Source organism: Balaenoptera ricei, chromosome X (assembly GCF_028023285.1).
Source record: "Balaenoptera ricei isolate mBalRic1 chromosome X, mBalRic1.hap2, whole genome shotgun sequence".
Taxonomy (NCBI): Eukaryota; Metazoa; Chordata; class Mammalia; order Artiodactyla; family Balaenopteridae; genus Balaenoptera; species Balaenoptera ricei.
In genome coordinates this window covers 33,612,218-33,640,113 of record NC_082660.1, presented here as the reverse complement: position 1 = coordinate 33,640,113, position 27,896 = coordinate 33,612,218, and the positions used below count along the sequence as shown (strand labels likewise).

At 36.6% G+C, this 27,896-nt stretch overlaps 1 protein-coding gene across 1 annotated transcript in view; it reads right to left on the bottom strand.

Moving 5' to 3' along the window:
- The window catches only part of CFAP47 (cilia and flagella associated protein 47), a 487,004-nt gene that overhangs the window by 124,362 nt on the left and 334,746 nt on the right, over window positions 1–27,896 (bottom strand). Inside the window, 2 exon segments of the mRNA XM_059910362.1 lie at window positions 13,840–13,937; window positions 20,389–20,529. Of these exon segments, the coding sequence (XP_059766345.1) occupies window positions 13,840–13,937; window positions 20,389–20,529 (239 nt within the window).

Sequence of the window (27,896 nt, the reverse complement as noted above, 5' to 3'; positions counted from 1 at the left end):
AGCTTTTTTTTTTTTTTTAATTTTTGGCTGCATTGGGGCTTCGTTGCTGCACACGGGCTTTCTCTAGTTGCGGTGAGCGGGGGCTACTCTTTGTTGCGGTGCGTGGGCTTCTCATTGTGGTGGCTTCTCTTGTTCCGAAGCACGGGCTCTAGGCACACGGGCTTCAGTAGTTGTGGCACGTGGGCTCAGCAGTTGTGGCTCACAGGCTCTAGAGCGCAGGCTCAGTAGTTGTGATGCATGGGCTTTGTTGCTCCGTGGCATGTGGGATCTTCCCGGACCAGGGCTCGAACCCGTGTCCCCTGCATTGGCAGGCAGATTCTTAACCACTGCGCCACCAAGGAAGTCCTATAGCTTCTTCAAAGTAGTAAAAATGCTAAGATCAAAACCACTGATTATCAGAGTAATTCATTTTTATATCACCATCAGCTCATATACACATACTACTGAAAAGGAAGTTTCACAAAACAGTCCCTACTCTTACCACATGTGATTTCTATGATCTATTCTATTCTACTCTACTCTATTCTAGTCATCTCTTTAAAAAATAATGCTCATTTTGACCCAGTCACATTTTGAGACCTGTACATTGAAAAACTCTGGTCTAAAAAGGAAAAAAAGTCCTGGAATATGGAATTGCTTTATGTCTTATCACATGTAAACTATGAACACAAAATAAAACAAAACCACTTTAAAGCTACTGTTTCCTCTGTGAACTACAAGCCATATAACAGAAGCATGCTTTGTGTTACAAATGTGTGATGACATTCTACACAGTTGGCCAAATCTCTTGGGAAATGTGGATGGCAGCTAAGGGGCACCTCTGTCACAGCTCCTCCTTGACACATCCATTGCAAGTATCACTACCTGATCATTTCACTCTTATCCAGTAGGACTGGATGCCCCCTTAAAATTCTTCACAGAGCAGCCTTCCAGAGAGCAATCATCAACTGCTTACCAGCACTAAGTACCACGGCAACCTCTGGAGAATCCCTGCAACCAAATTCTTTGGAGTCTTGAAAATAGCAACAGACTCAATAGAAATGAATATTTCATTATACTAGAATGACTGAAGTTTCCAATTAATTGTTCTGTACTCCTACCATGGTAAAATATATGTCAAATTTAACTACAATATTATAAAAAATAATTTCTAACTTTCATTATGGTTTGAATATCATTTTCTTCAAAGTTTAAACAGATAAAAATCCCTAAATGATACCTTTCATATATGGTATCATATAAATAATTTCTATTAAATACCCATCTGCCAAAATAATGTCAAAATTAATTTGGAAAAGATTAATTTTACAACTAGATTTCTTAAGGCCATAATAATTAGATATTTCTTTAAATATCTGATGCATTCAGTAAGTTAAAGAAAAGAAATTTTTGTCATTCACCATTTTACAAGATGATCAAAATTTGTAAATTTATTCTTGGAACACCTCCTTTGTGTTATCTACGTAATCCAGAAATACATAACTATTTTGAGTAAATAACATACAAAACAAAATGTATAAAAAATTACTCTGCAAAAATGGTTAATAGTCTTGTTGCCTAAGGTATCCTACCACCCCCATTCCATATTTTGATAAATAACTTATTCAATAGGAAGTACAAAGTCAGTTAAATTTCTGTGAACTTGATATATTAAAAAAGTTTGAAATAATGGGCTAGTATATATCTTGCCAATGGCATTTTATTCCACTTTGATGAGTGGATTTTTTTCAGTTTATGTTTAGAATTAAATATAAATCAGTTTCGACTGATTTTTTTTTTTTGAAAAATAGTAAAATAGTAATGACTGTATATGGTGACTTCAAAAGTTGTCTTTCATCTTCACATGGCCTCTTTTAGGTTCAATGATAGAGAGTATTCCTTCATAAGTTGTCTAGTATTTTTCTCTTGATTGTACTTAAGGAATATTTTAGCTAACATAATGACTGTTTAGAGAAACTGCTTCCATTTTTCACAATCCTTTGTAGAGAGACCAAATTGGGTATATTTAATCCTGTGGAATATAGGTAAAGATTTTAAAGCATGAGAACATTCATAAGATGCTGAAATTTAGACTACTGAAAAAGTTCAAATACTCAGAGAAGTCTGGAATACTATTTTAAAATATGTACAAACAATTGTACTGAATTTTGTTAAGTTATAAACCTTTTCAGAGGGAATTTGACTATCTGTGTTCATCTTAAAACAAATATAAAATATTTCTGGCATCTAAATACATGCTATATGTTTATTATTTTCTTAAAATAGAAGAAACATTCTGAGAGATTTAAAAACATAAATTAGATCAGGTCATTCCCTTCTTCACACCCTCTAGTGGCTTCTAATTGCACAAGGAATAAAAACTCTCATCTTGCCTTTTGAGATCCTACAAGATGGCGTCCTATAGACCCCTCTGATCGCAAATCATACCTTTACCACTTCTGTCCAAGCTTCAGCCTCACAAGCCTCTTTTCTGTTCCTGGAGTGCCTGGGCTCCTTCCTGGTAGGTCCCTTCCCACCAAGCTGATTTTGTCCCGAGGGCTTATACGTTGGTTAGTCTCTCTACCTGGTTGTACTGCTTCAGTCTTTGTGTCATCCTCAATGAAACCCTGGACTATTTTCGTTTGTAGAATTATCACTGTCTAAATTCACCTTGTCCATTTATTGTCATGGTAATGGGTTCACCTGGTGAACTAAACTTAGTGGAGTGTAATCTGAAAACGGTTTCTCTCCCCCACTCCTGCTCTCCAAACCAGGCAGGATCTCCCTTTCCCCACTCCTGTTGTTATCTTAGGATGGTTCGCAATGCTAGAGCAGTCTCACTGTCAGATATGTAAAGAAATACAAAATCAATCAACACTTTCATCTCACATCCAACGAATACTTTTCCTGATTTCTCTCCCTGGCACACCGTCCCCACTTCCAGGACTATCTAGTGATTTTTCAGACTGCCTGTGAAGAAGAAGGTACACATGATATGTTCTTTTCAATTTCCTGCTCTGACTTCCTCTCCTCCTGCAATCACTGTGCTAATATGGATCCTTCAGGTTACAGGATGTAGATGGGATGAGAGGTAAAAGAACAAAGGCCATTTGTTTAATTGATGCTGGGTGATCTTCTCCAGCTGACTTTCTAGGTCCCTCTTTCTTACTCTTTCTAGCATTACCCCCATGTAGACTCTTCTGGGTTCTTCTCACTCTAGTAGAATGTACCTTGAGGCAGATTCTTTTAAAACAGTCTAAGCCCAGTCTCCTTCCATAGAGTAAAATCCATTTTGATCCAGAAGGTCTTATCATGTGTCAGCGGAAGGGTAGCTGCTTTCACTCTAGCCATTTTCCCTTTACGTACGGTCCAATCTGTGGGCAGGAACTCACCAAAATCTAATGGGCATTAAACTGTTAGTTTCCACTCCTTAAAGAAAACACCGCCACTCTCTGTGTTCTGGCCGTGGCATACACAGGCTAGAAACTGGATGACAGGCTAAAGATTTCTCATCTCCCTAGACACAGCAGAAATATCATTTCTCCAGCAAAATTCTGTGCTCCCCTTCATAATATAAAGATATCATTGGGTAGCAGCTATCCAATCAGAGGTTACACTTCCCAGACCCTCCTGCACCCAGGCATAGCTGTGTGACTAGATCACCCCAATAGTATGTGAGTGGAAGTGATGTGTGCCACTTCTATGTGACTAGCGGGAATTCTCTCCTCTCTTTTCTCTTTCTCCACCTATGTGCAAGAACCTTTGAGTCCCTAAAGGGTGATGGATTCACCATATGGGAGGAGTCTGAATCCTGGGATCTCAACATGGAGGACACCAGCCACTAACCAGGAACAAATGAACCAGACTGTTACAATTATTAAAAACTTTGATTGTGTTAAACCATTGAAATTCTGGAGTTTGTTATATCAGCTAGAGATGCCCTAACTTATACATTTAGTGAGTCCTAAATAAATGGCAAAACCTTTCACAGCATGGAGAAAGAATTATCTATAGTTCTCAGGTTTGTATTTTACTTGAAAATCTAAGACAACAGAAAAACTTCACATAGAGTATCCCATTTCAATTTTATTTTTGTTTCCTCTCTAACTCAACTAAAATATTAGCTCCATGCAAACAGGAGCCTTATTTGTATTGTTCATCACTTTCCTCAGCATCTAGAATAGTGCCAGGGATACCAGAGACAATAAATATTCATTAAATAAGAAAATGTGCAATTTGTAAGAGGCTTTAATGTTTGTATATAAATCTAGTTGTTAATATGTCTAATATTCTGGATAATCACAACACTGAACTAAATAATACAGCAAAAACACTGATAAAATCTGACTCAGGAGGAGTTTAAAAATATCAAGTTAACTCAAGCTGACCTCTTTCATGAAAGTTATTGGGAAAGAACAGCTGCCTCAGATGGGAGAAAGACACTGGGTTAACTTTATCAATTGGTTGCTGGTTCACACCTTCTCTGAACAGGAAAAATTTAATTCACTGAGTATTTGTACTGAAAACTTCATCAATTCCTATTCTTAATGGGTCAGAGAAAATGAAGATTATTATTATTTTTGCCCATAAAAGCCTAATTGAGTCAATGACAATTCAATATGCACTAGCAGGAAGTATTTTTCACCATATCCTCTCCTAGAAGATAATCATGAGTTCATTATAAAAGGATTATTTCTGAGGTCCAAAACCACAATAATATTAATTTAAATAAGGCATATTATTGAGGAATTTTAATTTTATTCAACTTGAAAACATTATCAAGTCAATAAATAAATTGTACCAAAGGGGATTTTGAAGTGTACCATGCAATTCAGAAGAAGTGATAACTATAGTCTGTCCTAGTAATTTTTCTAAATTGAAAAGTCAGTGCTAGCAGTTCAGGACTCAAGAGGAATCAGGTAGACAGCTGTAAACTACAAGCACAATTGTCATGCCTCTGCTACCGCCATCTACATGTCACTGTGTCTATGGAAGTCATGCCTCACATCCCCCCTCACCAACTCCAGTCCTTCGCCATCCAATCTGAGGCATACAGATTGCAGAGGTGCAATCAAAGTGGGAGATAATTCCAGACTGGGAGTGATGTGGGGTGAGGATGCATTGATAGGCACTGAGGAGTTGTGAAAAAGCCAGAAACTCCTGCAGAGTCTATAGGTTTGTTCACGTGTATTCAGACATTTCCCACAACCTTGAAGGGGGAAAAACTACGAAAAGCAGTGACAAATAGAAACATGTCTAATTACAGGGACAAATATCTAGGAAGTACCCTCCTGCTTAGCCTGTTTAATATAGGCTCTCCCTCTCAAGATATAGATATAGAGGGGACCTTCAAGATGGCAGAGGAGTAAGACATGGAGATCACCTTCCTCCCCACAAATACATCAGAAATACATCTACATGTGGAACAACTCCTACAGAACACCTACTGAACGCTGGCAGAAGACCTCAGACCTCCCAAAAGGCAAGAAACTCCCCACGTACCTGGGTAGGGCAAAAGAAAAAAGAAAGAACAGAGACAAAAGAATAGGGACGGGACCTGCACCAGTGGGAGGGAGCTGTGAAGGAGGAAAGGTTTCCACACACCAGGAAGCCCCTTTGCCAGCAGAGACTGGGGGTGGCGGAGGGGGGAGCTTCGGAGCCACGGAGGAGAGCGCAGCCACAAGGGTGCGGAGGGCAAAGCTGAGAGATTCCCGCACAGAGGATCAGTGCCGACCAGCACTCACCAGCCCGAGAGGCTTGTCTGCTCCCCGGCCGGGGCGGGCGGGGGCTGGGAGCTGAGGCTCGGGCTTCGGAGGTCAGATCCCAGGTAGACGATGGGGGTTGGCTGTGTGAACACAGCCTGAAGGGGGCTAGTGCGCCACAGCTAGCCGGGAGGGAGTCCGGGAAAAAGTCTGCAGCTGCCGAAGAGGCAAGAGACCACAGTTTCGGGGTGTGCGAGGAGAGGGGATTCCTTCCTCGTGTGCCCACAGAAGGCAGAGCACCACCTAAACAAGCTCCAGAGATGGGCACAAGCTGCGGCTATCAGCTCAGACCCCGGGGACCGGCATGAACCTCTAAGGCTGCTACCGCTGCCACCAAGAATCCGGTGTGCAAGCACAGGTCACAACCCACACCCTTCCCAGGAGCCTGTGCAGCCCGCCCCTGCCAGGGTCCCGTGATCCAGGGACAACTTCCCCGGGAGAACACATGGCACGCCTCAGGCTGTGGCAACATCACGCTGCCCTCTGACGCTGCAGGCTTGCCCCGCACTTCAATTATGACCACCACAGCCCTCCCTCTCCCCAGCCTCTGAGCAACAGAGCCCGAAATCAGCTGCTGCTTTAACCGCCTCCTATCTGGGTGGGGAGCAGATGCCCTCAGGTGACCTACACGCAGGGCGGGGCCAAATCCAAAGCTGAACCCCGGGAGCTGTGCAAACAAAGAAGGGAAAGGGAAATCTCTCCCAGCAGCCTCAGGAGCAGAGGATTAAATCTCCACAATCAAATTGATGAACCCTGCATCTGTGGAATACCTGAATAGACAACAAATGTTCCCAAAATTGGGGTGGTGGACTTGGGGGCAACTGTAGACTTGGGGTTTGCTGCCTGTGACTGATTTGTTTCTGATTTTTATCTTTATCTTAGTTTAGTTTTTAGTGCTTGTTATCACTGGTGGATTTGTTTAATGGTTTGGTTGCTCTCTTTTTTTTTTTTATTTTGTTATTTTTTAATTTTATTATTACTTTTTAAATTTTATTATTAAAAAAATTTTTTTTTGATTTGATTTGATTTGATATTTTTTCTTCCTTTTCTTCTGAACCATGTGGCTGACAGGGTCTTGGTGCTCCAGCCAGGTGTCAAGCCTGAGCCTCTGAGGTGGGAGAGCCGAGTCCAGGACACTAACCACCAGAGACCTCCCGGCCCCACATAATATCAATTGGCGAGAGCTCTCCCAGAGATCTCCATCTCAACACTAAGACCCAGCTCCACCCAACAGCCAGCAAGCTCAAGTGCTGGACTCCCAATGCCAAACAACTAGCAAGACAGGAACACAACCCCACCCATTAGCAGAGAGGCTGCCTAAAATCATAATAAGTTCACAGACACCCCAAAACACACCACTGGAAGTGGCCCTGCCCACCAGAAAGACAAGATCCACTCCCACCCACCAGAACACAGGCACCAGTCACTTCCACCTGGAAGCCTACACAAGCCACTGAACCAACCTTACCCACAGACACGTAGACCAAAGGAACAGAATTGAGAGCCCAGAAATAAACCCATGCATATATGATCAATTATTTGATAAGGGAGCCCTCAGTGGAGGAAAATTTTCTTCGTAATAAATGGTGTTCATCACTCCCAAACTCATACTACGAGGCCATCATCACCCTGATACCAAAACCAGACAAAATGTCACAAAAAAAGAAAACTACAGGCCAATATCACTGATGAACATAGATGCAAAACTCCGCAACAAAATACTAGCAAACATAATCCAACAGCACATTAAGAGGATCATACACCATGATCAAGTGGGGTTTATCCCAGGAATGCAAGGATCCTTCAATATACGCAAATCAATCAATGTGATATACCATATTAACAAACTGAAAGATAAAAATCATATGATCATCTCAATAGATGCAGAAGAAGCTTTTGATAAAATTCAACACCCACTTATGATAAAAACCCTCCAGAAAGTAGGCATAGAGAAGACTTACTTCAACATAATAAAGGCCATATATGACAAACCCACAGCCAACATCATTCTCAATGGTGAAAAACTGAAACCATTTCCTCTAAGATCAGGAAAAAGACAAGTTTGTCCACTCTCACCACTATTATTCAACATAGTTTTGGAAGTTTTAGCCACAGCAATCAGAGAAGAAAAAGAAATAAAAGGAATCCAAGACAGAAAAGAAGATGTAAAGCTGTCACTGTTTGCAGATGACATGATACTATCCATAGAGAATCCTAAAGATGCTACCAGAAAACAAGTAGAGCTAATCAATGAATTTGGTAAAGTAGCAGGATACAAAATTAATGCACAGAACTCTCTTGCATTTCTATACACTAGTGATGAAAAATCTGAAAGAGAAATTAGAGAAACACTCCCATTTAGCATTGCAACAAAAAGAATAAAATACCTAGGAATAAACCTACCTAAGGAAACAAAAGACCTGCATGCAGAAAACTATAAGAAACTGATAAAAGAAATTAAAGATGATACAAACAGATGGAGAGATATACCGTGTTCTTGGATTGGAATAATCTACATTGTGAAAATGACTATACTACCCAAAGCAATCTACAGATTGAATGCAATCCCTATCAAACTACCAATGGCATTTTTCACAGAACTAGAACAAAAAATTTCACAATTTGTATGGAAACACAAAAGACTCCCAATAGCCAAAGCAATCTTGAGAAAGAAAAATGGAGCTGGAGGAATCAGGCTCCCTGACTTCAAACTATACTACAAAGCTACAGTCATCAAGACAGTATGGTACTGGCACAAAAACAGAAACATAGATCAATGGAACAGGATTGAAAGCCCAAAGATAAACCCATGCACATATGGTCACCTTATTTTTGATAAAGGAGGCAAGACTATAAAATGGAGAAAAGACAGCCTCTTCAATAAGTCGTTCTGGGAAAACCAGACAGCTACATGCAAAAGAATGAAATTAGAACACTCCCTAACACCATACACAAAAATGAACTCAAAATGGATTAAAGACCTAAATGTAAGGCCAGACACTATAAAACTCTTAGAGGAAAACATAGGCAGAACACTCTATGACATACATCACAGCAAGATCCTTTTTGACCCACCTCCTAAAGAAATGGAAATAAAAACAAAAATAAACAAATGGGACCTAATGAAACTTAAAAGCTTTTGCACAGCAAAGGAAACCATAAACAAGACAAAAAGACAGCCCTCAGAATGGGAGAAAATATCTGCAAATGAAGCAACTAACAAAGGTTTAATCTCCAAAATTTACAAGCAGCTCATGCAGCTCAATATCAAAAAAACAAACAACCCAATCCAAAAATGGGCAAAGATCTAAACAGACATTTCTCCAAAGAAAATATACAGATTGCCAACAAACACATGAAAGGATGCTCAACATCACTGATCATTAGAGAAATGCAAATCAAAACTACAATGAGGTATCACCTCACACAGGTCAGAATGGCCATGATCAAAAATCTAGAAATAATAAATGCTGGAGAGGGTGTGGAGAAAAGGGAACACTCTTGCACGGTTGGTGGGAATGTAAATTGATACAGCCACTATGGAGAACAGTATGGAGGTTCCTTAAAAAACTAAAAATAGAACTACCATACGACCCAGCAATCCCACTACTGGGCATATACCCTGAGAAAACCATAATTCAAAAAGAGTCATGTACCACAATGTTCATTGCAGCTCTATTTACAATAGCCACGACATGGAAGCAACCTAAGTGTCCATCGACAGATGAATGGATAAAGAAGATGTGGCACATATATACAATGGAATATTACTCAGCCATAAAAAGAAACAAAATTGAGTTATTTATAGTGAGGTGAATGGACCTAGAGTCTGTCGTACAGAGTGAAGTAAGTCAGAAAGAGGAAAACAAATACCGTATGCTAACATATATATATGGAATCTAAAGAAAAATGGTTGTAAAAACCTAGGAGCAGGACAGGAATAGAGACGCAGACGTAGAGAATGGACTTGAGGACTCGGGGAGCGGGAAGGGTAAGCTGGGATGAAGTGAGAGAGTGGCATGGACATATATACACTACCAAATGTAAAACAGATAGCTAGTGGGAAGCAGCTGCATAGCACAGGGAGATCAGCTCGGTGCTTTGTGACCACCTAGAGGGGTGGGATAGGGAGGGTGGGAGGAAGACGCAAGAGGGAGGGGATATGGGGATATATGTATATGTATAGCTGATTCACTTTGTTATACAGCAGAAACTAACACAACATTGTAAAGCAATTATACTCCAATAAAGATGTTAAAAAAAAAGATTTAGATATAATGATATATTCATATCTACCTGCATATATGTATCTATCTATATATGGAGAGACAGTATCTATCTTTCTATCTATCTGTGGCACAGCTATATATATATATTTGATTTAACATAAATAGGCCATGAGATTTTTTAAAAATCCTATTTAAGAATTTTTCACAACTTGTCAAGATAAATTCAAAGCAGAATGCTATTTTTTGCTACTTCAACATTTCATGAGGATCAAAAATTTCAATAACATGCACAAATACTCATGATATATTATCTTTAACACAGAAAAAAATAAAGAATATAAAAACCTGAAGGAAAGAAGAAAATACATAAAATGAAAACCTCAAAATACAGTTTTCATATGATGGAGGCTAAAATTTTAAACTAAAAACTTATTGGAAATGGTTGGCAACTGATACATGTTGTTATATTTGATACCAAGTGGATTAATAGTGTTTTTAACTCTGCTTCTCTCTTACTAACTTATGGAGAGGTTTCTGGGCCTCGCCATTAACAATATAATGAATTTAATTGAAGGTTGATTATAGAATGAAAAAATACGTAAAGAAATGGTCATGCAATTTTCACTGACCAGAGAACAAATATTATGAAGGCTATGACTGACCTAAAATTTAAAGCCTATAAGGTTTTATTCACAAACTTAAGATTTGTTTTCAGCTCATTGCTGTATACTGAAATTACTGACTGTCAGTGGGAAGACAGTAGATTATGCTCATCATTCTGCCACCCCCAAACTATATGATACACAAGAGATTTTTGTGTTCAAAGAAACTGGAATAGCAGCTATTACCCATTAAAATTTCCAAGACAGTAGTAGTCATTTTGTAATGTATAAAAATATCAAATCCCTATGTTGTACACCAAACAAACAAACTCAAAGAGAAAGAGATCAGATTTGTGTTTACGAGAGTCAGAGGGTGGTGGGAGGGGCAAATGGATGTAGGTGGTCAAAAGGTACAAAACTCCAGTTATAAGGTAAATAAGCACTAGGGATGTAATGTACTACCTGACAAAGATAATTAACACTATTGTATGTTTTATAGAAAAGTTGTTAAGAAAGTAAATCCTAAGAGTTCTCATCACAATGAAAAAACTTTTCTTCTCTTTTTTTTTTCTTTAAGGATATGAATATTTATTAAATCCTCAGATTGCCAAGGGTCTCCATGTTTGACAGGAAAAGACAGGGAAAAAATCACGTAGGAAAAGAGCAATTTGTTTGATTACTTATAAAAGCAAAACCTAAAATTTAAAGGCAAATTCACACAACTAGAAATATAAATGCCCAACAATCGTACAGAGAGAACAATGATCAAGGTCATTAATAAGCAAAGAATTAAAAGCTCATACAGGATTCCACTTTCACCTATTATTGTGGGAGTTAGGGTGTTTTGTTTGTTTTTAAGGTTTGTACACTCTGTATGCTTGTTTGCTTTATTTTCAGTTATACAAATCTTTTCTTTTATTTTGCATCTATATGAGATGATAGATGTTCACTAAACTTTCATAATGTATGTAAGTCAAACCATTATCCAGTACACCTTAAACTAATACAGTGCTGTATGTCAATTATATTTCAATAAAACTGGAAGAAAAAAGATTCAAGAAGACATCCTAAATAGTTTACACAAAAGAGAATGGACTACTATCAACCAATTGTTGTTTATTATAAATATAACCTGATTTTTGGAACCTGCTGTAAGAAGTAACCAAATTTATGTGCCTCGAGGATGTAAATATTTCTTACAAAACCCTATTTAAAGAGATTCTAACCATTCATTCATCTCTAGGGAAGGTGTGGAAATTGAGTTGAATGTAACAAAAGCTGAGATACAGATGGAAAATCAGAGAAGACTTAGTGTCTTGAAACCTTCACTGCCACATCTGATGATCTAAGGATTAAGTATAGTATTTCTCAAAAGTTTAGCAAACACAGCAAATGCAGTCAAAAATATTAGGAAACTATATATAGGTGTGGACAGCCATTTTTGTGTACTTCTGAAAGTATTCAGAAAGCATGTTCTTCAAGAAGTGCACAAAGGTTTATTTGATGGGATTATTTAAAACAACCCATACCATCTCCAAAGACTAAATCTTCATGTCCGAAAGTTATAGAGCTAACAAGTTTTCACCTTAGGTAATTACTATTAGAAAGGTGGGAAAACTTAGTAACTTGGCAACATCACTGTCATTGGTAGCCTATTTGGGCAGAGTTACTTGAAAATGACTCCCCTTCTCCACCAACTTCTGTTGAAAGTGCACATTTAATTAGTTCAGCACATCTGCCTGTATTTGCAAAGAGAGCAATCTAGCATCTGATGGTGCTAGGTCTTGCTCCTTATTAGTAAGGAAGCCAATGTCTCCCTTTTTGAGGTGCCACCTCATGGTCCCAATTTCTCCTGGACCCATTTAAAATTTTTTTTTTCTCCTGTGTCCCAATAAAGAGATAACTATTGTACTCAAGCAAAATTTGCCGCCTCAAAATGTCTCTTTGGCATGTGGATTATTTCAAACTGAAACCAATCAAAGCCCAAAAGACTCAGGAAGGAACTCTGACCTTCCTCCTAACTGCCTAAAAGAATGTAGAGAGAGGACCTATTCCAGGAAGGGAGCTGTCACCACAGACTAGTGTGAACTAGGTGTGTAGACAGGAAGAACCTAGCAAAGTCTGTTTGTTAAAATTTCTCTCTGTGTCCCATTGTCTCTGTATGGCCCAGCAAATACTTATTTACCAAACATTTGCTTTTCTATCTTCATGTGAGTGTCCTTCCTCCTCTGAGAAGTCCCAAAACACTACCCTTAACATCCTCTTTTGACTATAGCTAAAGATGCAAGTGGTCTCATAATTAAAGTTATGTCATTTAAAAATAATCTTTAATAAAGATTTGATTCTGCAGTGATAACAGGGTCACGGAAATAGGACATTTCCACTGAGTGAAATGATCCTATCGTCATCCCATTAAATAATTTTCTAGGTAGAAGAGAAAGCTTTTGCAAGTGGCACTTGAGTGCATTTCAATAGTTTAATCATCCATTTTCTATGTCTCAATGGAGATTTACCCAGAGATTAGGTGAGCAAATAATTGATTTACAGACAGAAATAATTTATTTTCTGTTGGAGCGAAAGTTGAAGATTCTCAATAATCATTCTATGAAGAAATTCATCTGCGTATTTAAAAATGAAAATAACCATTATTTATCATAAGTTTAAACATTTGATTTAAATAAATGAGTACCAACAATTGAAAATTAATTAAATCCAAATGTGATTAATAACAATATTGTCCTCATATCTTATTTAAATGAAGACTCAATATTTGACTTTATCAAATAATTCTGGACATGGATTTAGTAATACTTTAATAATTCACATAAGACAATCCTATTCTTTGTCACTATTATTTAAAACCCCAAATCTATGCCAGTTGCTCGAAATATATTTCAGAGTGAAAGGCCTGCTATAGAAACTAGGAAGAATCAATACTGAAAGAGTCCAGAGAGCACAATCCTGCTTTTATCAGATGTGTGAGGAAAGCATGTAGGCTAAGGTTAATTTTGCTCTAGTAATTCTTGCGACATGCAGGTAAAATGCTTATTGGGGCAGCCACTATGATACCATTGAACTAAAAGATGTTTTCTATAAGCATTTAAGATGCATTTTACTGGATTTAAAATAAAATTGCTGTAATTTGAAAAATTTATCCCAAAATGCTCATTTAATATAGATATTTTTTAGGAATAGCAATTTAGGTTTACAACAAATGCCCCAAATATTTGCGAAAAGGAGCCTATGAACAATTAATGGGGCTCTTACCAGAGCAATACATTTCACTTTAATAGTGTTTAAGGGTGGTCCAGGAGCACTATGGATCTCAAGATAATACCAGATTTGTAAATTGCTAATAGCATCATCTGAAAAAAGAAAAAAACATAGCACATCTTAATTTAGGTTTCAGAAAACCATATTTAACATAAAAATTTGAGAAACATGAATTATATATCATTTTCAAACTCTTTCTGATGGACTCATTTGTCAAGAGATCTGTGAGGAAGGTGAAAAGCTGATTTCATCACAGTTTCTGAGCAATAAGAGAAGTCCCAGACTGCATGGCCATGAGAATGGGCTGTGAAAGCTCCCTGCCTCATGCCTGCCCCGTAACTCACTAAGTTCCCCACAAAAATAAGAGTGTTGTACTTTTAAGGATTAGTATTTCAAAAGAAATAACTAACCTTTCCCCCTTAATTCCCAAAGTATTTACATATTATACGTAGAAATATCTAACTATGGTATTACAATATACAAGGCTACATTTCCAGTACCATAAAAATTAAGCCTAAGGAAAAAATCAGAAATAGTTCATGAAATTTCTGGTTTTTTGGGAGTGTGAAAGAGGATCCTAGCAATTTAGCCCAAAAAAGCTGAAATGGGGTATGGACTGTTAAAAAAAAAAAGAAGGAGGAGGAGAAAAAGGAGAAGGGGGGGAGGGGGAAAAGAAAAAGAAGAAGAAAGAAAGAATAGGCCCAAGGTGGAGCCACTTGCCTCTGGGACAGTAAACCAAGACTTGTTTCAACCTCTCCCAGGAATGGACTTTTTGCAATTTCCTGGTCAGCTCTAGTGAGGTAACCTTGCCTGAAACAATCCTTTCTTTTGTTCTGCTAATACCCTCCTTGTCCATATCCCACCCCCTCCACCAGCATTTCTATAAAACCTGGGAGTAGCTTTCTATTTGCTAGATGGGATGCTGCCTGATTAATGAATTGATGAATCAGGCCAATTAGATCTTCATATTTACTCAACTGAATTTTGTTTTTTAACAGGACTAAGCGGTGAGAAAGTAATGTTTACATCTGGGTTTTCCAACATTTTTTTTTTTAAAACAGGCCTTTCTGCTGCCGGTGATGTCCAAAGTCACACCCTTAAATCCTGAAACCAGAACCCTGGTCAACCATAAAAGCCCTGTGCAGCAGGGTTTGTACTGGCATCAAACCCACGTTTTTTCTATTTGTTCTCATCTGCTCAGCTTCTCAGTTTGATATTCTTTATTCTTTATTCTCCAATGTTGAGATAGATTACAGTTTAAGATGACCTTCAGTTTCAGTTAATTGTTTGCATATCGTATCAGTACTGTCAAGTTTTAAAGACTCCAAGAACTGCAATGTTTGATTAACTTACTTAGGTAAATCACTAAGCCTCTCTGGGCCTTAATTTCCTTATCTATGAAATAAGGGGCCCAGACCAGTGCAGTTCTCAGACTCTCTCTTCTGAAAAAGTGTTTTGTTTTGCACTGCATTGCAATGCATTGCATTGTATTATGTTGAATTATTGAATTACATTGAATATATTGAATTGTATTGCATGGCTCAAATAATTGGCTCAGTAAGTCCAAAATCTGCAGGTTAGTCCAGCAGGTTGGAGACCCAGGGAAGAGTTGGAGTTCAAGTCCAAAGGCAGTCTACCAATAGAATTCCTTTTTGCTTTGCGGAGGTCAGCCTTTGTTCTATTAAGACCTTCAACTGGTTAGGTAAGACCCACCCACATTATGGAGGGCAACCTTCTTTGAAAGTCTAAAGATTTAAATGTAAGTCTCATACAAAATCACCTTTACAAAAACATCCAGAATAATGTTTAACCTAATATCTGGGCACCATGACCCAGTCAAGGTGACACATAAAATTAACTATCACGGGGACAAGAACACCTCCTATTTGTAATTGCTGTGACTATCACATAAGGTAGTATTGTGATGAAGCTAATTTAATTCCTACAGAGCTAAAAACATACAATGAATATGAATTTATTGGTGAGAGTGGGATTAGTGATAATTTATTAATGAGATGAACAACAAAAATAATAATTATTAAACTTTGTTTAACTACAAGCTTTAAACATATTAAAATTTTTTTCTAATTATAAAATTAGGAGTATTCACTATAGCAATTTAAGAAATTACAGAAAAACTTTAAAAAATAAAAATTATTCACCATCTCATGACCAAGAGTACTTATTTTTTTGTATAAAATTTCAAGAGTAGTATATCAATAAAGACATAAATATATAGACATATACATATATAAATACACTGGGATATACACATTATATATAATTAATAGATCCATATATACATGTGCATTTGTATATACACATTTCTATCATTCAGAGAATATTCACTATTAAATTTAAGTTCATTACTAGTCATTAGGGAAATGCAAATTAAAACCACAATGAGATATCACACTTGTCAGAATGGCCATGATCAAAGAGACAAGAGATAACAAATGCTGGCGTGGATGTGGAGAAAAGGGAACCCTTGTGTACGCTGGTGGGATTGTAAATTCATATGGCCACTATACAAAACAGTATGGAGGATCCTCATAAAATTAAAAATAGAATTACCATACGATCCAGCAATCTCACTTTTGGGAATATATCCAAAGGAAATGAAAACACTAACTCGAAAAGATATCTGTACCTTCCTGTTCAAAGCAGCATTATTTACAATAGCCAAAACATGGGAACAACCTAAGTGTCATCAACGAATGAATGGATAAAGAAGTTATAGTATATTCAATGGAATCTTATTCAGCCATTAAAAAACAAGGAAATCCTACCATGTGTGACAACGTGGATGGACTATGAAGGCATTATGCTAAGTGAAATAAGTCAGATAGAGAAGAAAAAATACTGTATGATCTCACTTATATGTGTAGTCTAAAATAAACAAACAAAACAATAACAAAAAACCCAAACTCATAGAAAAAGAGATCAGACTTGTGGTTACCAGAGGCAGAGGGTGAGGGTAGGGAGAAATGAAGGAAGATGGTCAAAAGGCATAAACTTCCAGTTATAAGATAAATAAGTACTAGGGATGTAATGTACAGCATGATGACTATAGTTAACACTGCTGTATGATACATAGGAAAGTTAAGAGAGTAAATTCTAAGAGTTCTCTTCATAAGGAGAAAATTGTTTCTTTTTTCTTTCTTTACTTTTTATTGTATCTATATGAGAAGATGGATGTTAGTTGAACCCATTATGGTAAGCATTTCACAATATGTGTAAATCAAACCATCAAGCTGTATACCTTAAACTTATACAGTGATGTATGACAATTATTTTTCAATAAAAATGGAAAAAAATTTATGGGCAGATAATACCTATTCAAAAACACTTTAAATCGAGACTTCCCTGGTGTTGCAGTGGTTTAGAATCCGCCTGCCAATGCAGGGGACACAGGTCGAGCTCTGGCCTGGGAAGATCCCACATGCTGCGGAGCAACTAAGCCCGTGCGCCACAACTACTGAGCCTGTGCTCTAGAGTCCGCGAGCCACAACTACTGAGCCCATGTGCCACAGCTACTGAAGCCCGTGCGCCTAGAGCCCGTGCTCCGCAACAAGAGAAGCCACCGCAGTGAGAAGCCCACGCACCACAACCAAGAGTAACCCCCCCTCGCCGCAACTAGAGAAAGCCTGCGTGCAGCAACAAAGACCCAACGCAGCCAAGAAAAAAAAAAAAATTAATCAAATTTAAAAATTAAAACAATTAAGTTTCAATTATTCAACATAATAAATCATATAAAAACATTCTTATATTAAAATATTTGTGCATATCGCTGATCATTTTATTTAAAAAAATCTAAGCTGTGTGATGACAGGTTGCAAGATAGATTAAGAGCTAGGAAAAATGCATGTACAGGTATCTGCAGTTTTTCAGACAGGCCTTCCCATATTCCTACTCAAACAGAATTAACCTTTCCATTCCCTGTAATACTTTGGTCTTTTTCTTACTGATTGCTCAGTAGTACATTTCTTTTCAATTAGGGAAATTTCAGTTATGCAAAATGAGTAAGTTCTGGAGATCTAATGTACAGCAAGGTAATTACAGTTAATAGGGTGGTAGTGTATACTTGAAATTTGCTTAGAAGGTAGATCTTGTGTGTGTGTATGTGTGTGTGTCTATACAGGCTTATTAATTGTGACACACGTACCACTTTGGTGGGGGATGTTAACGATGGGGGAGACGATCCATGTGTTAGGGCAGGATGTATATGGGAAAACTCTGAACCTTCCTCTCAGTTTTGCTGTGGACCTAAAACTGCCCTAAAAATTAAATATTTTTAAATATGCCATTGGGATTGTGATAGGTCATTACATTGAATATAGATCACTTTGGATAGCATGGACATTTTAACAATATTCATTTAGAAGGTTGATCATAAGTGTCTTCACCTTCTTCCATGAAAAAGTGGTAACTATGTGAGATGATAAATATGTTAATTAGGTTGATTGTGGTGATTATTTCACAATGTATATGTATATCTAATCAAGTTGTCCACCTGAAATATGTACAATTTTTAATAGTCAGTTGTACTTCAGTAAAGCTGGGACAGAAAGAAATGAAAACAACTAAATAAGAATTTTCTAACCTTCCAAGTAGGGAAATATGAAACATAATGGTAACACCCAGCTTTAATGAGGGTCAGGTTGGAAGAGATAATATTATACATTATAATGGAAATCTGAATCAATAAAAATTTGAAGAGTGCTTTAACATGTTTAAAATGTTTAAGAATTGCTTATCCCGTTCGAGCCAATGATTTCATTCTAAGAAATTTGTTGGAATAAAATAATCGATGATATGCACAAATATTTTAATATAAGAATGTTTCTTTTATGATTTATTATGTTGAATAATTGAAACTTAATTAAAAAAAAATTTAACAGCCCACACAGTCACAAGTAGATGTAATTCCTAACATGACTCCCCCAACCTCCCCTGCAAAGAACACTTGAATCAGCAGACTTTGATAAGGACTCTCCCCTGCCTCTCGTGCCTTCCCCTTGTGCGGCCCTTAGATAAGATCCTCAAGATACAAACAAGATACAAAGAAAACTTGTTATTTTTTGGAATCAATTCTCACTTTCTGTCTTCTCTCTCAAGAGAGTCATCTAATGCTAGTCTCTGAAATGTTTTCCATCTTTCATGGTATTTCTCTATCCCCATCACCACCCTAAAAAACATTGTTCTCTTCACTTCAAACCCAGTTAGCTGTTGCAGTGGCGAGCTTGCCCCAACTGCTCTTCCCTTCCCAAACTATTTTGAATAGTGCCTAAATATCACTCTTAATCCATGTATTCTGTGATGGTACATTTTATGTGTCAACTTGGCTGGACTATGGGGTCCAGTTGTTTGATTACACACCAATCTAAATGTTGCTGGAAAGGTATTTTTTAAAAACATATGTGAATACTTTCATCGGTAGACTCTGAGTAAAGCAGAATACTCTGCTTAATGTGAATGGGCCAACTCCAATCAGTTGGAGGCCCTAAGAGCAAAGACTGAAGTGACCTGAAGGAGAAGCAATTCTTAGTCAAGCCTGAAACATGGAAACCCTGCTTGAGCTTGTAGCCTGCCCGGTCTGCCCTGGGGAATCTGGACCCATGACTGCAACAGCAACTCTTACCTAATTGTCTACCCTGCTCGCTTGCCCTATAGATTTTGGACTTGCCAGTCTCCACAGTTACGTTAGCCAATTCTTTAAAATGTCTCTCTCTCTACAGATATAGGTTATTGTATTATATTGTACTATATTATATTGTATTGCATTATATTGTATTGTATTATATTACGTTATATTATATTATATTATATCATAGTGGTATCTGTTTCTCTGAAGAATCCTGATTAAACAGAAATTCATTCAATAAAGATTTCTTCTTCAGTACACCTCTGTTTCTAGAACTTTGCCCCTGTTGACCCACTCTTCTCTATTGCCCCACTCTTCTCTATTGCCCTCTTCCGTCCCTGCTACTCACCCATAAGAGAACTCATTTACCCACTCTCTAAGAAACCTGCACTGTCTATTCCAACTCTCCATACTCTCATTTTCCTTTGAATTTCTACTGAAACGATACGATGTTTAACAACATTCAAATAAAGCTTTATAATACAGGAATGGGAAATAATAGCATTTGCTTTCTTTTGCATATGAGGAAGACTGCTACCATCTCCTATATTTAAAAAAGGAGAACACATTACATTGTTAAAATGATATACTCATTAACATTTTACTAGAAATTGACTGAAATTTTTTGTTTAGTAACAGAAATATGTGTAAAGTTTTTCACTTATGAAAGAGTAGGCAGCCTTCAAGCTGAAGTATTATAATCTACTAATTTTAATAGCAGTACAAATCCAGAAAGTGAACTACATCAAGTTAATCCTGAAATAATACAATTCTTACAGATGATATATGAAATACACATTTGTATACGTATTATGAATGTAAAGTATCTATTGATTTATAAGTAAATGATGAGGGCTTATGAAAATTGATCATGAAACTCTCCATAATAATAAATTTACCTGGTTTTTCCTCATCAAACTTGTCAGATGGTTCTGATAATGATTTCTCAAAGGAGGGTATTAGATGTCTATCTTTATCTTCATCTGAGTCTTCCTGAGAATCACCATTTTGTCTGCTTTTAACGGAAAACGAAATTGTACCTACAACATATAGGTGCAAGATGTCAGATTAACCAGTGTTTAGTTTTCTAAACTAACAATTAAACAGAACAACTTAATGGAAAGTTCAAGGAAATATTTTTAAATGTCCATTAAAATGGTAATTTTTAAACAGCTTTCTCATAGTAATTAAGAAAATGCAGCAAATAACAGAACTGTAACAGCTTTCAGAAAACGTACTGGTCTTGGGTGAGTATTCTTACATATTTTCTTCTTAAGTCATTTTTAACACTCATTTATTACCTCATTAAAATATTTACTTTGTTTAATACAATATTCTAAGCATGAACTTTCCTTTAAACATTTAATATGTAAAATACTAAATTTTGTTACAAAAAACTGTTAGTGTCAAAAATTGGTACTCTTTATCTGGAATTTCTGTTATACTAAAATTGACTTATAAAAGATTGGTATTAACTCTTAAATTGAAGCTAACATACATATAGAAATAATTCAGAAATTGGTCCTGATATCTCAATACCAGCTTGCTATTTTCATAGTCTTATTATCCATGTTTAGAGGATGGTTCAAATCTTCTTTCCCCTTCAGTTTCCAATACTTTCTTCTCCCTCTTCATTCCTAGCTGATCATCTTGTTTCTATTTCACTAAGAAACTGGACACTTCCAGGAAAGAATTCCTTCACAGTCCCACCACCACACTGACCAACCCTTCCACAATGGTGACCTCATCCTCTGGCTTTCCTCTTGTAAGAATGATTGATACACTTTTACCTGGGACCAGCCCTTGGACCTGTGCACTAGATCCCATCTACTCTAGTCTACCCAAGGATCTGGCTACTGCAATGTTCCCCACTCCCTTCTGCATCTTCAATTCTCCCTCTGAAACACGCTGTAATAACACCCAACTTCCAAAAAGCCTTCTCTCCATCTAATGTGTATGTGTAAATCTATGTATTTTTATATGTTTTTGTGTATACACACACACACACGTACTACGTAATACCATGTTAGGCTTAGTACTAAAATCAGGATGAAATACACAACATAAATCACAAAAATGATTCAAGGCATAAAATAAATACATTAAAAAAAATTCAAAGTGATATCTTGGCACCGATCTAAGCAGGTTTAATCAATGACTTTCAAATTGGCAAAGAACAAAATATTGCCATGAAATTTAAATTTTTAGAGAGAATTAAAGATAAAGAAAAATAGGAGATAAAGTTACAGTTCAATTTTTTTTCGTTTTTAAAGATTTTTTTGATGTGGACCGTTTTTAAAGTCTTTATTGAATTTGTTACAATATTGCTTCTGTTTTATGTTTTGGTTTTTTGGCCACGAGGCATGTGGGATCTTAGCTTCCCAACCAGGGATTGAACCCTCACCCCCTGCATTGGAAGGCAAGGTCTTAACCGCTGGACTGCCAGGGAAGTCCCACAGTTCAATGTTTAAAGCTAAAATAACACATACCAAAATTTAATAGAGATAATACATAGGAATATAGATTCAAAAATCTTATCCCCCCCAAAAAAGCCCAGGAATTAAAAATAAAAAATGTACTGTTCTTTCAAATTGATAACTTAACACTTTTGATAACATTAATTTTTGATGAGAGTGCTGAGTTAACAACCCCCATCTCAGATACTGTGGGTAAGAGTAAAAATTGGTACTACATATTTTGGGGGGTAATTTTGCAACATCCACCAAGTTGTTGCACATCTCCTTTGACATGTCAGTTCTGTTTTTTTATGCTATAAATACCTTATATCTTAAATCTTACCCCATAGGTAGACTAGCAGAGTTATTTACAAAGATGCTGTTGCAATATTATCGGTAATTACAAAAAAAAGAAAAAAGAAAAAAAGAGGAACTTGATTTCCACCTATGCATGACTAGTTACATGAATTCAGATAAACATTTATTTGGATTATTGTTCATCTAGTCAAAAGAAAAACCTATGAAAACCGAACTGAAAATACATCCATGATAATATGAGTGAAAGCAGCCATTTACAGAGTTTTATGTCTCATATGGCCCATTGTGTGTGGGGGGACTGTGTGTGTGTATATTTGTGTGTGTGTGTGTGTGTGTGTGTGTGTGTTTAAAAGATATATACAAATATGAATTGGCATTTGGACAGAAATTTATTTTCTCACAGTTCTGGAGGCTAGATGTTTGAAATCCAGGTGCCAGCAGAGTTGGTTCCTTCTGGAGATTCTGAGGGAGATCTGTTCCATGCCCCTCTCCTAGTTTCTGCTGTTTGCCAGCAATCCTTGGCATTCCTTGGCTTGTAGACGTATCACTCCAGTCTCTGCCTTCACCTTTGCATGGTGTTTTCTCCCATATCTATCCATGTCTATTTTCCTCTTCTTATAAGGACAACAGTCACATTGCTTCAAGGCCCACCCTAATTCAGCATGACCTCATCTTAATTTGATTATATCTTCAAAGACCCTATTCTAAATAGGATCACTTCAACAGATATCAGTGGTTAAGACACTAGGTCCCTGGGCAGGCAGAACTGCTCCCAGACTGCAGCTGTGAGGGGCTGGAGCCAGATTATAGGGATGCTTCCAGATGTACAGACAGAACATAGTCAGTGGGCCTACCTCTGGGGCATGGACAAGCTTGTCTCACGGTAGGAGTGTTCCCAGACCATGGCTGAGAGTAGCTGGAGCTACGTTACAGGGTCATTTCAGGATCTGCAGTTGGAACAAAGTCGGAGGGCCTGTCACAGGGGCGCAGACAGGTGTGTCTTCCACCTGGTCCCCAGATGGGTAGAAATAGTGGTTAAGAGGGGCTGAAGCTGGGTCATGGGCCACTTCAGGGTCCACACATGGGACTGAATTATGTGGGCCTGTTATACAGGGCATGGGCAGGCATGACTCCTGACAGGTTCCTTGGCAGATAGTGCTGATGGCAGGACCAAAGTCAAATGGGATTATAACAGTCCACAGGGCTGTTTCCTGGTTGTAGCCAGGACCACAGTTGGCAAGTCTGTCATCTGAGCATGAGTCTGCCTTTTCAAAATGGCCCTCCTCGGTTTTGGACTCCACCAAGGTTTCATGGTCTCCTACCTGGATCGCAAAGCTCCCACAATGGCACTTTTGTCCTTGCATGGCTTCCAAATGACTGTGCTGAAGAGGGATACAATTGGTGGATCTTCTACTCTGCCATCTTACTGATGTCACTACTATCTTATCATTTTCAATTCCTTTATTTTGAAATATGACAGTCACTTAAGTTATAGGTTAAATTTCAGGTCCTACTATAAACATGGCTTTCTTAGTTTACATAGGAGCTTGGTATATGCTCACAAACACATTGTGGAAAGACAGGGTATCTAGTGGAAAGAACACAGGCTTCTGACAGAATGAGGATTCAAACTCTTGTTCTACTACTGCTAACTTAGCCTTGAACATGTTATTTACCTCATTCGTAAAATGGTGCTAGTTGTTTTGAGGATTAAATGACTGTAGTTTATGCTTATGTAGGACTTACTGTATGTTAGGCATTGTTCTAGGGATTTACAAAAATTGACAAATTTTTACAAAACATACCTATGAAATTAGTCCTATTATTATCCTCATTTTAAAGAAGCGCAACTGTGACACAAGAAAGTTCAGTAGCTTGCTCAAGGTCAATCAGCTTGTAATAATACAGCTGGAATTTGAACATGAGCATTGTGATTTAAAGTTCACACTCTTTGTTGAATTAATATATTTTATTTTTCAAACTGTTTTAGGTTTACAAAAAAATGAGTGTAAAGTACAGAGAATTCCCATATACCTCCCTTAGTTTCCCCTATTATAAGCATCCTGCATTAGGTGGTACATTACTTATAAGTGATGAGTCAATAAGAGTACATCATTATTAACTTAAGTCTGTAGCTCACATTCTGGTTCACTCTTTGTGTTATACATCCTATGGCTTTGACAAATGTAAAACTTCATCTATCTACCATTACGGTATCATGGAGAATACTTTCATATCCCCCAAAATCCCCTGTACCCCACTCATACATCCCTCCCTCCCAACCTCCCCAAGGGACTGGCAACCACTGATCTTTTTCAGAATGCTGTATAGATGGCCTTTTCGGATTGGCTTCTTTCACTAAGCAACATGCATTTAAGCTTCCTCTGGTCTTTTTGTCATTTATTTTTATCACTGAAAAATATCCAATTGTATAGATATACCACTATTTATCCATTCACCTATTGTAGGATATCATGGTTGCCTCCACATTTTGGCAATCTTGAATAAAGCTGTTATAAACATTCATGTACAGATTTTTGTGTGGACATAAATTTTCAACTCATATGGGTAAGTACCAAATGGGCTTGTGATTTCTGGATCATGTTATGAATATGTTTAGTTTTGTAACATACTGCCAAACTGTCTTCTAAAGCACCTGTACCATTGTACCATTTTGTATTCTCGCCATTAATGAATGAGAGTTCCAATTTTTCTACATCTTTGTCAGCATTTGGTATTGTCAGGGCTTCTGAATTTAGCCATCCTAATAGGTATGTAGTGTTATCTCATTGTTGTTTTAATCTGCAGTTCCCTAAAGACATATGATGTTGAACATCTTTTTGTATGCTTATTTGCTATCAGAATTTTTTTTGGTGAGGTATCTCTCCAGATCTTTTGCCAATTTTTAAAGTTGAGTTATTTTACTGTTGTTGAGTTTTAGTACTTTAAAATATATTTTGGATACCACTCATTATTAGATATCCAAAAAGTTTACAAGAGACAAATAAGGACACTGTATATAAATAAAAGATTCAATTAACTAAAAAATCAAAAACCAAACAAACAAAACTGAGCTTATATATAGATACAGAGAACAGATTGGTGGTTGCCAGAGGCAGGGGGTCGGGGTGGGATAAGTGAAATGGGTGAAGGGGGTCAAAAGGTACAAACTTCCAGTTATAAAATAAGTCAGGGGGATGTAATGTACAGTATGATGACTACAGTTAATAATACTGTATTGCATATTTGAAAGTTCCTAAGAGAATAGATCTTAAAAGTTCTCATTACAAGAAAAAAAATGTAATTATGTGTAGTGATGGATGTTAACTAGACTTATCGTGGTGATCATTTTACAATATAAACAATTATCAAATCAAAAAAAAGATTCAATTCAGCAAGAATATATAAAAATTATACACACCTAAAAACAGAGGCCCAAAATATATGAAGCAAAAATTGACAAAACTGGAAGGAGAAATAGACAATCCTACAATAATAGCTGGAGACCTCAATACCCCACTTTCATTAATGGACAGAACAACCAGACAGAAGACAAATATGGAAATAAAGGAGGTGAACAATACTGTAACATGACTAGACCTAACTGACTTACAAAGAACATTCCACAAAACAACAGCAGAATACACATTCTTCTCAAATGACCAAGGAACAATGCCTAGGCTAGATCGCATGTGAGGCCACAAAGCAAATCTTAATAAATTTTAAAATACTGAAATTGTACAAAGCATTTTTTTCTCATCATAATGGAAAGAAATTATAAATCAATAACAGAAGAATGAAATTTATAAATTTGGAAATTAAACAACATACTCTTAAACAACCAATATTTCAAAGAAGAAATCACAATGAAAATTAGAAAATATCTTGAGACAATTGAAAATGAAAACACAGTATACAAAATTAAGGAATGCAGTAAGAGCAGTGCTAAGAGGGCAATTTATAGCAGTAAATGAATTCGTTAAAAAAAAAGAACAACCTCAAATCAACAACCTAAATGTACACTATACGAACTAGTATAGTTCGTAGAAGAGCAAATTAAACCCAAAACTAGCAGAAGGAAGGAAATAATAAAGATTAGCATGGAGGTAAATGATATAGAGAATAGAAAAACAACAGAGAAAACCAAAAAACCCAAAAGTTGGTTCTTTAAAAAGATCAACATAAGTGATAGACCATTAGCTAGAGTGACTAGGAAAAAAGGAGAGGAGACTCAAATTAAAGTAGGACATTATTATTGTTTTTACCAAAATAAAAAGCATTATATATATGTAAAGAGAATATTATAAACAATTATGTGCCAAAAATTGGATAACTTAGATGAAATGGACAATTTCCTAAAAACACACAATCTACTAAAACTGACTCATGAATAATAGAAAACTTCAATAGACATAAAATTAGTAAGAGGATTAAATCAGTAATCAAAACCCTCCCTACAAAGAAAAGCCCAGCATGAGATGGCTTCACTGTTTGATTCTACCAAATATTTAAAGAAGAATTTACAAGGTTTTTTCTCAAACACTTCCAAATTATTGAAGAGGACGGAAAACTTCCTAACTCACTCTAGGAGGCCAGCATTGCCATGATACAAAAGCCAGACAAAGACAGTGTAAGAAAAGTAAAATCCAATATCCCTGGTGAACACTGATGCAAAATTTTTCAAAAAAATACTAGAAAATTGGATTCAGCAGCATATCAAAAGGATTACATACCATAATCAAATGAGACTCATTTCAGGAATGAATGAATAAATGAATGAATGAAGGGTAAATTTCTGTACACTAGCAATGAACAATTAGAAAACTAAGGAAACAACTCAGTTAAATAAAACCATTATTTGGATAACCTTATATATGTTAATATGTGTGCACTGAATAATAAGGAAACCTAATCAATATTTCAAATACTATGAAATATTCTCAAGAATTAAAAGTACACTTTCTCCATTCTTTCTCATTTCAGTTCATTTATATACTCAGCATATTTTTCTTCCTCCAACACACCCATTTAAACATTTTTGCATTTTTATTATCCCATAGCAAATAGAAATTGGACAATCACTTGTAAAACAACTCAAAAGGCCTATATAAGACCATATATTATATACCAGAATGAGAAATTACATATTTATCTCAAAAATAGAAATGGATGAAGAGAACTATGGAAGAAATTATAGGCCTATATAGTAGCTTATGTTTTAATTGAAAGTAGACTTTTAAAAATGCATCTTAGAATTATACCACTAACTTATATACATTTTTTTCCAGTGAAAAACCCTTTTCTTGGCAATGTAATTTTCATTTTAATTCTAAACAATTACATTTTTAAATTACATCTTTATTTTGGTTATTAATTAGCTACAGTAGAAGAGACAAGTGGTCGAATTCCTGTAAACTTTTATTACAAGGAATAACTTTAGACTCAGCGGCATGACTGGTAGCAATGAAACTTCAAACCAAATGCAGTAAATAATAATTATGAGAAGAATATGTGTTTCAAAAGATGATAATATTTTGCCACACTATATGTACATGTGATTACTTTGTTCCCTGTATTCCTCTGTTCAGGCCAACACCAACCAATCCAAAAGGGAACAAAAATAAATAAAAGCT